We start from the raw sequence: 13797 nt of genomic DNA on the forward strand, positions 1-13797 counted from the left end.
AGCTGTCAGCTCTCCTCTGTAAGGCAGGTGGTCCAACTAAGGTGTCCTTCCTGATTTTAGCTGTGGCGATGCCGTTGAGGGCTTTATAGGTGTGACATACCAGTGTCAGACCAGTGGGAGTCTGTTACCCAAGCCTTACAGTGCCTTGCTGAAGTAGCTCCCATCTAGGCTGGTCACAAACAGCCTTCCAACATGCAGGGAGAGAGAGAGGGGGGGGGATCCCGTGGGGTGTTCCTCCTTTTTATAGTTTCAGTACCCCCCTTGAAAAAACATTTCCAGCTGTGCATTAGGAGACAAAGTCCATGTGGAAGGATGTTCCCTGCTGGCTTTTTCTTACCTGTTTTAGCTTCCTTTGTCCTCCCTTCCTGCTTGGTGACTCTGTTTGCTGCTTAAATGCAAATTAAGCAAAGCACACATTCCTTTGTTTAGGACAGACCTGTTTACCAACTTCAGTTTGGGCAGGGCTATGGGGTTTGGAACATGTTAATAACATCATACGGGGGTATCTTATAACTTCACCTGCAGTGTTGCCACATGTTTTACCAGGACAATATTGACCAGCAAATTATGAGTTTAAGTGATACCTTATGAAGCATGCTTTGTACAAAGATTATTACAATAGTCTATAGAGTGAATACAGGGATGTATTCTGTCACAGTAGGTGATAACCAACAACTTAAACCCTCCCTAGAGATCCAAAGGCAGCCAGTGCAGAGGCCAGAGCACTGGTGTCATGTGCTCCCAGCAGCTGTAGTCTCTGAATAGTTTTATGGGAGAGCACATTTCAGATTAATGTAGACTAATCTTGAGGTAACAAGCATGGATAACAGTGGCACTGTTTTCATCTAAAAGATCACACTCAAAGCCAGATGCAGTTGGTGGTAAAATGATTGGGTTACTGCTGTAAAGACTGTCAAAGGCAGGGAGGAATTTAAAGTCACCCCTAACTTGCAATCCCTAGTAACTAATGGTGGATGTACATGCTCAAAGGAACTGATATTGTATCTGCCATCTCCAGCTGCTTGCTCCACACTACCCTCACCTCAGTCTTGTCTGGGTTGAGCTTCAGCCAGCTTGCTCTCATCTACACACTGACTGAGGCACTGAATCACCTTGTCCAAGTCAGATGAGAGACACATACAGTGTCAGCAAATGATTGAGAATACTGCACTCCATGCCTCCTTACTCTTATTAATGCTGACCTTGTCCTCCCATTTCCTTCCATCTCTATCAGCTTAGAATGGATAATTGGGACAGAAGTCGTGTCTATTTGCTTTCTATACTTCCGGGCATCAGATACATATTTTTAGCTTTCTCATATGCTCCTGGGATGCTAGGGTTATGGTTGAATACCCAAGCATAACCAGAGGTCCTATATGATAGATTTCAGGTAATATACCTTTTTTTTTTTTGCACAAAACATGATACACTTCATTTAGGTGGGGAGAGATAACAGGTGTAGGGTAAAGATTTTCAGAAATTAAGTCCCATTTGAAAAGTGGATTGGGCACTTGGGAGCTGAACTCCTAGAGAATTTCAGAGAGAGAATCTAAGCATCAAATTTTAAAGTATTTAGATAATTCTCTTGGGGGGGGGGGGGAAATCACACTAGGTGCCTATCTGCATCTTTCATTACCTAACCACCTTTCAAAAACTAGACGGTAGGCACTTTTGAAAATTATACTTGTTAATTTTTTGGAATTAGACCTTGGGGAAGGTTGATTAAGTTATTGGAATTGGACCTTGGGGGAGGTTTAGGTTGGATATTAGGAAAAACTTTTTCACTAGGAGGGTGGTGAAGCACTGGGGTGGGTTACCTAGGGAGGTGGTGGAATCGCCTTCCTTAAAAACTTCTAAGGTCAAGATTGACAAAGCCCTGGCTGGGATAATTTAGTTGGGGATTGGTCCTGCTTTGAGCAGGGGGTTGGACTAGATGACCTCCTGAGGTCCCTTCCAACCCTGATATTCTATGATTCTCTGACTAGTTAGAGGTTTTGTGTTTCAACTCTTGCTTGGCGGCTGATGGAGTAGCTCTCCTATAATCCACTTTGGTACAACACTCTCCTTTATTATTTCTTTGTGTAATTCCCATTCTTGAACTACTTAATCAACACCACCAAAAGGAAGCAGATTTAATTTGTAACTGCTATACTCAGGAAGAACTGCTGTGCAGAGGGCCACATGTGACTATTACTACTGCAGAGTTGTTTAGTGTGCCAGAAGTACTGAAGGACGGCACATGGCCTACAGGCTGTGTTTTGGCTACATTTACATTAAGAGTTACAAATGCCAAAAACAGACATCATTTGACATTTAGAGTGGGTATAAGACTGGAAAAAAACTGCATGAATGCCTGAGTATAGCTCCCAGTCTAAGTTCCCTCTAACTGCATGGCTGTGCAGCAGCCTATCAAGGGCTACACAGGCGCTCAGGGCTGTGGTGAAGAGAGAATCACCCCCAGCTCTAGAGCTGCCGCGGCTGGGGAGAGGGAGCCTCACCCCCAGCCTAGGTGCTGCTGTGGGGAGAAAGGGCTGGGCAGAGTCCTCTCTCCCCGCTGCAGCTCTGAGGCAGCCTGCACCCAAACCCCTCACCCCCAGCCCAGAATCCTCACCCCAGCCCCCTCCCACACTCCAAACCCCTCTGCAGATACCCGCCACATAATCACCTCCATATTGGTACACATAACAAAATTCATTCCGCAGATGCATGGGAAAAAATAGAGAGAACATTATTCCCAGTACATATTAGCAAATAAAAAGAGGAGATAATCTAACCCTGGAGTGAGAAAGTTTAACTGAATAAAGGAGTAATATTTATCTTATTTGAGACCATAACATTAATTAGACTCAATGCCATGATAGGAAATTTATTGAAGAATTTAAGCATTTCCATTCCCAGCAAAGGTTAAGTGTATATAGTTCTAAATTATTGAAATAATTTTCCATAAAAATGCCCTTTGGTAATGTAGTAGCTAATGATAGCATGACAGTAGCACTAGTCTTGTCCTGTTTGTAGGAAAGATTTGACAACTATTTTCTACATACTTTTAGTATCCTCTGACTTTCTTTTTGAATTTTGCCTTTGTTTGTATTCTTACTACTGTATTTAAGCACTCTTCTTTCTGAACTGTTGAATGTTTTCATTATATCATGTTATTAACTCTGTGTTAACAGGCTAAGTTACCAAAGCCTACACCAAAACAGTTTAAAGAAAAAGAAAGCAAGCTGGATGATAAAGAACGTAACTGTCTGAGAAAAGCTGGTATTCCGGTAACACACAGGCAATTACAAGAACAAGAGAAACCAGTTGGATTGATGTGTCAGAATAATGAACCACTGCTGGTGAGATTTGACATTACAGTAGAACATACTGAAAAAAGTTCTGCTTTGATAATTCTGTGTTTCTTTCTACTGAAAGATTGGCACAACAGATGTGTGCAAACAGCAGGCTAGATATTCGTCACAGTAACACCAGAATTTGGTATATGCTTAGACACGATTGGATAACATTATTCCAAAAATATAATGAAGTTCAAAAAATGTTCTGTTATCGTGCATTAGGTTCAAAAATAGTACTGCACGTCTAGTAGTACCTTTAACATTAGCTCTACAGTCACAGATATTAGGAATGGTACCCGTGACAACATTCTTGTGTAGTGGTTGTCATTAAAGTAAACATTTGTAAGTCAATAATAGTTTTCCTCTTCTAATTTACAGCAAGGAAATTGCTTGGCACTGTTTGGTAATAGCTAGGTCTTCAAATAACTGCATTTAATATTAACCCATAATAAAATCTTGGTTTCAGGCCTTGAAAAGTCAGAATTTAACTGATCAAAGCTCAATAGCATTGGCTACTCTATTATATAAAAGGTCTGAATGCCCTCATTAACTTCAACTTGTATACTTGGTATGCCAAAGTGGATCTGTGCGGCTCAGTTTCACACTTCTAGAATGCAAAGAATCATTCTGTAAAGGCTTCAGTGCTATTTGTGAGTAAGAACAGTTCAGAATAGAAGGCATCTTAGCAAAAGAAACCCCTCTCTCCCCCTCCCGTTTGGTTTTAAGTTAATTTAACAGTAACTATTTACTCAGGTTGTGCCCTTCTCTGTGGGTAAGGAAAATCAAACTCATTTATGAAGCACCAGAACGAGACTTTAAAAGCAGCTTTATTAAAAAATCTTTGCTTCAAGCAGTCTGCTGCATGGAGACTCCAATACAAGGAAGCAAAGTGAAGAAGAAACAGCAAAAGCGTCCCAGGGTTTCAGTCAGGCAAGTGGTGAGCAGAACAATTCAGATAGAGGGTCACAGCTAATAGGAAAAGGTTAGATTAAAGAAGGCTCCTGAGTCCTGCCGAAACAGCCCTGAATTTTGTACATCACCTTCCCTGTTAAGGAGGGAATGCAGAGGAGGAGTTGGAAGTATCAATTCAGATGCTATTTTTATGCAGAAATTCTGTTTTGGATGCTAGAATATAAATAGCCAATTGGACCATCCCCAACCTGCTTCCGTCCAAATCCCTCCTCTCCCACAGACCCTGAGCCCCCTGTTCACCTGCCTGTTACCTGAAACAGCAGCTTTTGGTTCTTCAGCCAGGTAGTCCATCGCCTGGGTTATGAATGATAGAGACTGGTCCCTGACATTGATCACGTGTAGTAGCAGAAACTGCCAGTGACAGTGGTGCCATCTTCACTGTAAATCATGGTGTTGTGAAGGAGTATGGGGATTTGTACTCTTTTTTTCCCCCTGCTTTGTGGTGATATCAGAAGCTGCACTTAGCTGGAAGGCAAGGGTACATTTAATATAGCTGCAGGGGAGGAGTTGTGGAATATGTATACCTGGGTGACTGAAAGAGGGAGCAAGCAATAGAAGCAGCAACCAGTGAGAAGGATCAGGTGTCAAGAACAAGAATAAACCAGCCTTTTGCATAATATTTGGTTGCCATTAGTATTTTTGAGTTATTCTTCCCTAGGAGGAAAGGGGAATTGGGAAATAGGTCTATTAATCTGGCTATTCCACTATAGTTGTTCCCTGGTACTCACGGCACATTATCACTAACAAGAGAATCAAGTTAAATATGGCTGTCAGGATGTTAAAAAATTCAGATGAAGAATTAAGGGGAGGGAAGTTGGAGAAGGAATATACAAAATGAGCCCAGGGAATATTGTGTTGGATGGTATGCTTCCTGCTAATTCCTTTTATTTAACTGATTTGGAAAGTGATGTAGAAGAGTTATATTGGGATTACCAAAGTGGTTTGGAGCGTATTTAAGAGATAGGTTGTGATGTACAAAATTAGGTAGGGTATTTCAGGCATAGATAAAAAGAAACAAAGCCTGCATGGTCCAAGCAAAAGAATGTTGGAAAGGCAAGATTTTATATACCCTTATTCTAGTCTAGGCACAGCCATGATGATAAGGAAGCTGAATATGATGAAGAGTCAGAGAACGGACTCAGTATATGACATGGCTATAACAGCAGGAAAGGAAGATGAGTTTGATGGTGGCATTTCAAATGGACTGGAAGATGGAAGCTGAGTTTGACAGAACAAAGGACTTTGCAAGAGTCTAGTCATCAACTTATTAAGGCAGAAGAAGTGTTGTAGCAGTAGTTATGGAGAGAAAGTGACATATACTGGAAAACACTGACGTTGTTACAGAATTCAGTTGCAGCCTAATTGTGAGAGGTGGAATCATTTACAACACTGCAACCCCAAGACTGGGATGCGGAATAAGTAGGGAGAAATCTGTTTTTTGCCATTTAGTTTTTTGGAGGTAATACATCAGGAAAATGCCATACCTCTTTGCCACTGATCAGGGGTGGAAATAGTAGAATTGAGAGTGGTATGTGTAATTTGGTAACCATGAATGCAGATATGACCTTAACCTCAGGAAAAGGAAGAAAAGGGGAACAAGAACAGAACCCTGCAGTTCACCAAGAGTGGAGGGAAGCAGAACAGTTGAAGGAGACTATAGAGGTAGGGGGTGTAAAATACTTGAATGAGGATGGAGAAGAGATGCAAGAAACATGTCATTAGTCACTTGGAAAATAGTGAATAGATTGGAGAAGAGTCGAGGAAAGTGAACTGACAAGAAAACCAGAGTTCAGAGCTTGCTCAAGGACTTGGAAGTGAAATGTGTGATAGTTGGAAAGGTAGAAGGGCTTTTAAGGGTCCAGGAAACAGTGGTATGTGTGAAGGCAGAGAAAAACCACCAGCTGGGGAAGGAAGAGCATTAGAGTAGGCATGAAGGCAAATGACAGAGGATTAGAGTAGAACACCACCTAAATTGGAGACTATAGAGAAGAATAGTTCATGAGATACTTCTCATCTTTTTGTGGTGAAAACTGAACTGAGATGAAGCGTCAAAGAATGACTTCTGTATCTAATTAGAAAGGAGAATCAGTTGGCAAGGCAAATGGTAGATAACTCAGGGTCTACGTTGACTTTCTCCACTGTAAATTTTTCATCCAAAGGACTACAATGCCAGGATAGAGGATAAGTGGGATGGATTTAGCAAAAGAAACTAGTGTGGATGAGAGTGAGATGGAATATGAAAACTATAGTCAGAACAGGCATCAGGAAAGAGAGGAGGAAATTGGAAGTCAGAACAGGGGATATTTACGGACAGGAGTTTGCAGAAGGAAGGTGGGATGGGAAGGTAGCAACGTTAACGGAAGAGGTGACTGTCAAAAGAAACTTCAGGATTGAAATACAAGAAACACAAATGTGCTTTGAAGAAAGTTTTTGTGATAGGGGTTGTGGGTGCAGGAGTCAGTTCAGAGGTGAAGATCAAAGCAGGACAAAGGAGCCATAAAGTTGATGCTTCTAGAAATTAAATACCACCTACACCTTTGAGGAATCATGACAAGTTTTGCTGTACTGTGGAGATATAAAATGAAATCTAAATAAATAGGAACAGCAAATTTGACAATCAAAAGTTTAGAATGGGTATATAATAACTTTATTAGCAAGAATATTGTAAATGTTATAGATTTTCACAATTTTGAGGACAAAGATAAAGGTATTAGAGCCCTTTAGATGTTGCTTTCAAAAATGAAATTCTAATTATTTCTTTTTGCAAAGCATTTAGTCTACATGTTATAAAACCAAACCCCACATTAATTTGTGGATATGAACACTTCTGTATTTGTACATGTATAAAGCTTTGAATGTTAGCTGCATCTGACAATGTTCACAAAATCTAGAGGGGTTAAATCTCTACTCCTAGTAGCTCAGCAAACGTTACTAGCTAATCTTGCTAAAAGCTTGTGAGAATTTGTTCTTTCATTGTAGTTCTTTGACATTTGCATGTAAGTTTCCCCCAGAAAGCAGTGCAACAGAATATTTTAATCTTTGTTCTTTTGATTCAGATTTCCACTCAGTTTAATGCTGGAAACATTTGAATATTTTTTTCCCCCTTGCAGGAAAACACCGTAAGACGACTACACAGGCAGTATCCCCAAACAGTTTTCTGGGAAGTTAAAAAGAGAAACCACCAAAGTAGCATTACATATTCTCCAGTATCTTTGCAAGAACCCAATGGAGATTTTACTAGTCCTTCTGTATCCAATATTCTTAAGCTTGCATTTACTGAAGAGAGGTACCGATACACCATGACCATACTTGTACTTCTGATATTAATATTCCTTGTGTTGTATTTTCTTTGATGTCACCATTTAAAATGTCTTGAGTTTATGTGCAGGGTCATTCACCCAGAGCCGTATAAGTTCTTTTTTCAAAGTTTCTTCATAGACATTTTCACTGAGATTGGCTTGAAAAAGATTTGTGAAGTAACATACTGTAAATAGATACCTTTTAACCTCTACAATGTACAAGGCTACATGTGTGCTAAACTATTTTTATTTGATTGTTTCTATTCTGAACATTAGGCATGCTTCTCAGAATTAGTCCTTTCAAAGAGTAATACTAAAAATTGTAGAAGAATTAAATCTCCTGTGTCTTTCACGATAAAGGACTCTGGTATATGTTTGATATATAGACATTGTTACATATTACTTTTACTCTCGTTTCAACAAATAGTTTTAAATACTGGTGCATGAAATTAACTCCATGCTATAATTTTTACAGTGGAATAAAATATAAAATCCACAAGTGCGTATCAAATTAACATTAACTGTCTGCTGCTCTTATTTTTTCTACTTTTCCTAAACTCCAGTACTGTACTTTATTCAGTTATACATTTCCATTAGACTTCCTGAAATGTTTCCTTACCTTGTTACAGTATGGACATTCACCAAAGATGACATTAAAACTTTGTCTGCTGGAAGGAAGACCTTGTAACCACTGCAAGATAAGATAAAGAAAACTTAATATTTATTTTATGCCCAATTTAGGAACGAGTCTAAAGTTCTTATAAACAGTGCTCTTCACCATAGTATCTGATAAATCTCTGATCTGTAGTGTTTTCACACTGAATTAGGAGCATGCAATTTTGCTGGATTAGTTTTCTGTACAATCTACCTATCATGATTAACTGGTTTCACATACTGGAAGTATGCTAAAAGTGATCCTGTCTGACTTCCCCCACACTCCCTTCTAAGGTTTTCAGAGCACTATTACTAAATAGTTCTACTTTTGTAGCACCTAGAAGCTCCTGTCTGGATTAGACCTTGGCCTGTACACACACAGTAAAGCAGGTTCCTTGCCCCCCAAGAGGTTGTAAGACATACGTGAGTGATGGAAGAGAACACTACGGAAGCAGCAATAAGAACATGTAATTAAGAAGGCTTAGCTGTTCTCTCTCATCAGTCCTTTACCCGTCACTTAACTAGCTATTTGTACTGCTTCCATAATATTCTCATACAGAAGCCCATATTAGGGATCCATGAATTGGAGCCAAGTGGATTTGTTACATTAATAAAAATTTTACCTCAAACAAACAAGCCTGATGGAAAGGTTGTCCACATCGGGAATCACCACATACTTGGTCTGGAATAGCACCATCAAGTCGGTAAGCATAACAGATACCACAGTCCATAGTGAAGTCCTTAAAAATACAAAACAAAGCTATTTCAGACAAGTTAACTTTATGGACATTAACAGGGTGGAAATGAGGAAGAAATAAAGTACACCACTTTTTAATTATTGTGTATTTCTTCCTTTGAAAGTCCGTTTCACCTGTTCCAAGACTTGGAACTAGTTCTATTTACAGCCAATAGATGTGATCATCTTCTCCCCACCCACACCCGGTGATGATGTTGTACAAGCATCCATCATCTTTGTCTAAAGCAAAACTAAGGTCCATCTGCGTATCATCTTTGGGGATTGGTCCTGCTTTGAGCAGGGGGTTGGACTAGATGACTTCCTGAGATCCCATCCAACCCTGATATTCTATGATTCTATGATTCAATCCATCCATTGCTTCCTCAGGATCTCTTTCCTATCATACTCTCCACACTCTTCACCAGGTCCTCTTTGTTCATCCTCTGTATGTCTCCAAACCAGCAAAGTTGCGCTTCCTGGATTTTGTCAGCCACATCACAAACTGACTTCCATCTTAATGCTTTCATTTCACTATCTGTTCCTTTAGGTAACCCTTTATTGTGCAAAGACATCTTGTTTCAAACACCTGTAGGCACTGACCTTGAGTCTCTACCACCCAGGCTTCTGCACCATATCACATTGTGGAATGTGTCATGCTGTCTGGAGTGGCTAAGAACAGAGTGCCTGCTTCAGGGCAGACTGTCAGAAAACAAGGGACAATACCCCAAACTGGTAGTATGTTCTATAACTAGATTTCATCACGCCAGCAAATGTGAACTCCTGGATAACTATACCAGTCTTACTATGGAATCCCCTTAGACTCTGCAGCCTATCTTGCCACCCAGACAAACTGGAATTTGTGATAATGGTCACTAAAACCCAAAATCACACCACATCAGGTCTCACTTACCCCAGATCAATTGGTATTCCAGATCTTTATGCCAAAGACAACACTGGCAGCCAATTCTATAGTAAACTAACTAAAGATTTATTAGCAAAGAAATAAGAGTTGAGGTTAAAGCACGTAAAGTATATTAACAGGTGAGTCACAGTTTGTAGTAGTAATGTAATAAATTGCCAGTTTCACAGAAGTTTTTCAGGTACACAGATTGTCTCTGGGGATCTCCACTTTGCATCTGGTATACTTCCTTGCAAGAGTCATCGAATCATAGATCAGGGTTGGAAGAGACCTCAGGAGGTCATCTAGTCCAACCCCTTGCTCAAAGCAGGACCAACCCCAACTAAATCATCCCAGCCAGGGCTTTGTCAAGCTGGGCCTTAAAAACCTTTAAGGATGGAGATTCCAACACCTCCCTAGGTAACCCATTCCAGTACTTCACACCCTCCTAGTGAAATAGTTTTTCCTGATATGCAACCTAGACCTCTCCCACTGCAACTTGAGACCATTGCTCCTTGTTCTGTCTTCTGCCACCACTGAGAACAGCCTAGCTCCATGCTCTTTGGAACCCCCCTTCAGGGTAGTTGAAGGCTGCTATCAAATCCCCCCTCACTCTTCACTCTGCAGACTAAATAAGACCAGTTCCCTCAGCCTCTCCTCGTAAGTCATGTGCCCCAGACCTCTAAATCATTTTCATTGCCCTCTGCTGGACTCTTTCCAATTTGTCCACATCCTTTCTGTATGGGGGGCCCAAAACTGGATGGAATACTCCACATGTGGCCTCACCAGTGCCGAATAGAGGGGAATAATCACTTCCCTCCATCTGCTGGCAATGCTCCTACTAACGCAGCCCAATATGCTGTTAGCCTTCTTGGCAACGAGGACACACTGTTGATTCATATCCAGATTCTCATTGACTGTAATCCCCAGGTCCTTTTCTGCAGAACTACCGCTTAGCCAGTTGGTCCCCAGCCTGTGGCAGTGCATGGGATTCTTCCATCCTAAACGTAGGACTCTGCACTTGTCCTTGTTGGACCTCATCAGATTTTTTTTGGCCCAGTCCTCCAGTTTGTCTAGATCACTCTGGACCCTATCCCTACCCTCCAGCATATCTACTTCTCCCCACAGCTTAGTGTCATCTGCCAACTTGCTGAGGGTGTAATCCATCCTATCATCTAGATCATTAATGAAGATGTTAAACAAAACTGGTCCAGGACTGACCTCTGGGGCACTCCGCTTGATACCAACTGCCAACTAGACATCGAGCCATTGATCACTACCTGTTGAGCCCGATGATCTAGTCAGCTTTCTATCCACCTTATAGGCCATTTGTCCAATCCATACTTTTTTAACTTGCTGGCACGAATACTGTGGGAGACCGTATCAAAAGCTTTGCTAAAGTCAAGGTATTCCTCGGCCCGCACCGCTTCCCGCAGCCCCCATTGGCCTGCAGTGCTGAACTGCGACCAGTGGGAGTCGCAATCATCCAAACGCGTGGATGCGGCAGGTAAACAAACTGGCCCGGCCGGCCAGGGGGCTTACCCTGGCAGGCCGTGTGCCAAATGTTGCCAATCCCTGCCTTGATGAATCCATGTTGACTGTTCCTGATCACTTTTCTCTCCTCCAAGAGCTTCAAAATGGAATCCTTGAGGACCTGCTCCATGATTTTTCTGGGAACTGAGGTGAGTAAACAGTTCAGAAATGAAGGATCTTTCTGAGAATCCATATTTATATTTTTCTTGTGACAGAAAGCAAGCTGACAGTCTTTCTACACACGTGAGCTTTTCCTTTGATGTTGGTGAGGAATGCACTTAGCCTTTTGATGTCTGACCATCATACATAATGGCCACTTGCTTTGAAATGAGCATTTTCTGTTAAAGTCCTTTATTATGATTTCACAAGATTTCGTTGACGGGTTATTTAGTTACAGGGTTATGCACAATGTAAATGTTTGCTATTACATTATAACAGAAACTGATAAGTGAAAACAATACAAGTAACATTCCTCTAGTTTTCATGAAGTTTAAATTCCTGAATACACTCTTACATTTATACTCATTTTGATCTATACTAATACACAAGTGAATACATTCTAGTCCACTGGTCTGCCACCGTTAAGGGGTGCACCATTGTTCTATATAATTGGGCTTTCAGTCTCAGTGGCATACATTTGTGATGTGCAACACGGGGGATGTTATTCTACACACTTCCAGCACTCAAATCTAGCCTTTGGCTCATGTTCAAACACAGTCCTCCATAATCCAGCTACTCAGGTAACTGAATCAGTCAGTCTGGTTTAGTCGTACTCTATTAATCTCTATACCCAGTTTCCCTGTGGTACCTCTACTGTGCCACAAGACCTCTGTCTTAGTCATGTTCACTGTCATCCCATGGCTGTGTAGCTGGTCATACCATTGGTTTACTATTTTCTCCAAGTTGTCTTTTGAGGATGCCCTTATTGCTATTTCATCTCTATACTGCAGCTTCTGACCTTTTCCCATTGTGATCTTCCTGCTGACGTAGTCTATAAATATGATAAACAGCAATGGACTGAGGGCCGACCCCTCATGCAATCTGATTTCCAATTCCAAGGGGCTTGCTGTTCCAAAACACATTCAGATCATGTTTTAGAATTATATACTGCATCCCCCATAGTTATTAAATTCTCAGACAATATTTCAACACTGGTGTGAGCATCCTTCTGTTCATTTTAACATATGCTTTGTCTAGAGTCTATGAAAGTCCAGAAGCTATCCTGTTGATATTCTAGCTGCTTCTCTATCACTTGCCGAATTATGAACATTGAATCTGTGGTTCCTTAGCTTTTCCTAAAGCAGAACTGTTTTTGTTAGTTTGTCCTGTCCACCTTTCTCCCAATCCTAGCATCCAATGTGTGTTCTGGTAACTTTATCCCTTGATAGTGTCTGCATTCATGGATGCTTTCCTTATGTATTGATGCCAAAATAGACTCATCAGTCTTCAGGAATTCTCTTGATTCACTCTATGGCTTTAACTACTTTGCTCATCCACTTTATACCTCTCTTGGTTTTTAAGGAGCAGAATATGCGCCTTAATTTGGACCCACAGAGCCATCACTCAGTCACTTACTCTAATAATTTCAATCATTGGATTTTCACCAGGTCTGCCATCATTTTATCAGGTCCAACTGCCTTACCATTCTTCATTATCTGGACTACATTTTCTCACCTTGTCCTCCATTATGTCAGACTCAGATCCTTAATGTGGGGTGTGGTCATTTTTTGCCAAGCTACAGATCTTTTGGCCAGCCAGCTGTGGATGGTTTACATGTAGGCAACTCTGCCAAAAAGGTGGTTTTGCCCCTCAAACTACTATTTCCACCTCTCCTTTGCTTGTTCATGTGTTACTAACAGCCTCCCCTGGTCATTCTTTACAAATGGCGTTGCAATACAATCCTCCTTCCCTTTGAATCTCATTGTCCAGCTATGCTGGAAGGAAAGGAGACACTGCATGTGGTTTAATTAGGCCTCCATTTTATTAACTGTCTGGGAGCTACCCACAGATAAAAGTGTATAGTGCTGGTAATGGCATGATAATTTTAATATATACCAGGGGGACTTCCATCAGCTAACCCTCTTTCCCATCCTCGTCCCCAGCCCACCTACTGCTGGGACCTTACCATCTCTTCTTCCCCTTCCGCCCCATGCGAGTTAAGGTGGGCTCTAAGAGGGGCAGTTGGCTCCCTGCCATGTCAGACATAGGGATCATAGAATATCAGGGTTGGAAGGGACCCCTGAAGGTCATCTAGTCCAAACCCCTGCTCAAAGCAGGACCGATCCCCAATTAAATCATCCCAGCCAGGGCTTTGTCAAGCCTGACCTTAAAAACCTCTAAGGAAGGGGATTCCACCACCTCCCTAGG

The 13797-nt window shown here is 41.3% G+C and overlaps 2 protein-coding genes across 8 annotated transcripts in view; one reads left to right on the top strand and one right to left on the bottom strand.

Moving 5' to 3' along the window:
• The window catches only part of VRK2 (VRK serine/threonine kinase 2), a 67615-nt gene extending 59497 nt beyond the window's left edge, over positions 1-8118 (top strand). For both annotated transcript variants that reach the window (XM_073339348.1, XM_073339349.1), the window contains exons 12-13: positions 3174-3341; positions 7421-8118. In XM_073339348.1, coding sequence (XP_073195449.1) covers positions 3174-3341; positions 7421-7663 — 411 coding nt within the window. In that variant the 3' untranslated portion in view covers positions 7664-8118. The remainder of the gene's footprint in view (positions 1-3173; positions 3342-7420) is intronic.
• The window catches only part of FANCL (FA complementation group L), a 97491-nt gene continuing 86343 nt past the window's right edge, over positions 2650-13797 (bottom strand). For 2 of the 6 annotated variants that reach the window (XR_012158292.1, XR_012158290.1), the window contains exon 13: positions 8933-9003. Coding sequence is in view for 2 of the 6 variants with exons in the window: in XM_073339351.1 (XP_073195452.1) it covers positions 7732-7767; positions 8229-8300; positions 8887-9003 (225 nt within the window). In the remaining 4 variants the exon portion in view is untranslated. Of the gene's footprint in view, positions 7768-8228; positions 8301-8886; positions 9004-11439; positions 11575-13797 lie in introns of those variants that run through there. The other 4 variants (XM_073339352.1, XM_073339351.1, XR_012158289.1 and 1 more) reach the window with 4 other exon arrangements.

This window comes from Lepidochelys kempii, chromosome 3, assembly GCF_965140265.1.
Source record: "Lepidochelys kempii isolate rLepKem1 chromosome 3, rLepKem1.hap2, whole genome shotgun sequence".
Lineage (NCBI taxonomy): Eukaryota > Metazoa > Chordata > Testudines > Cheloniidae > Lepidochelys > Lepidochelys kempii.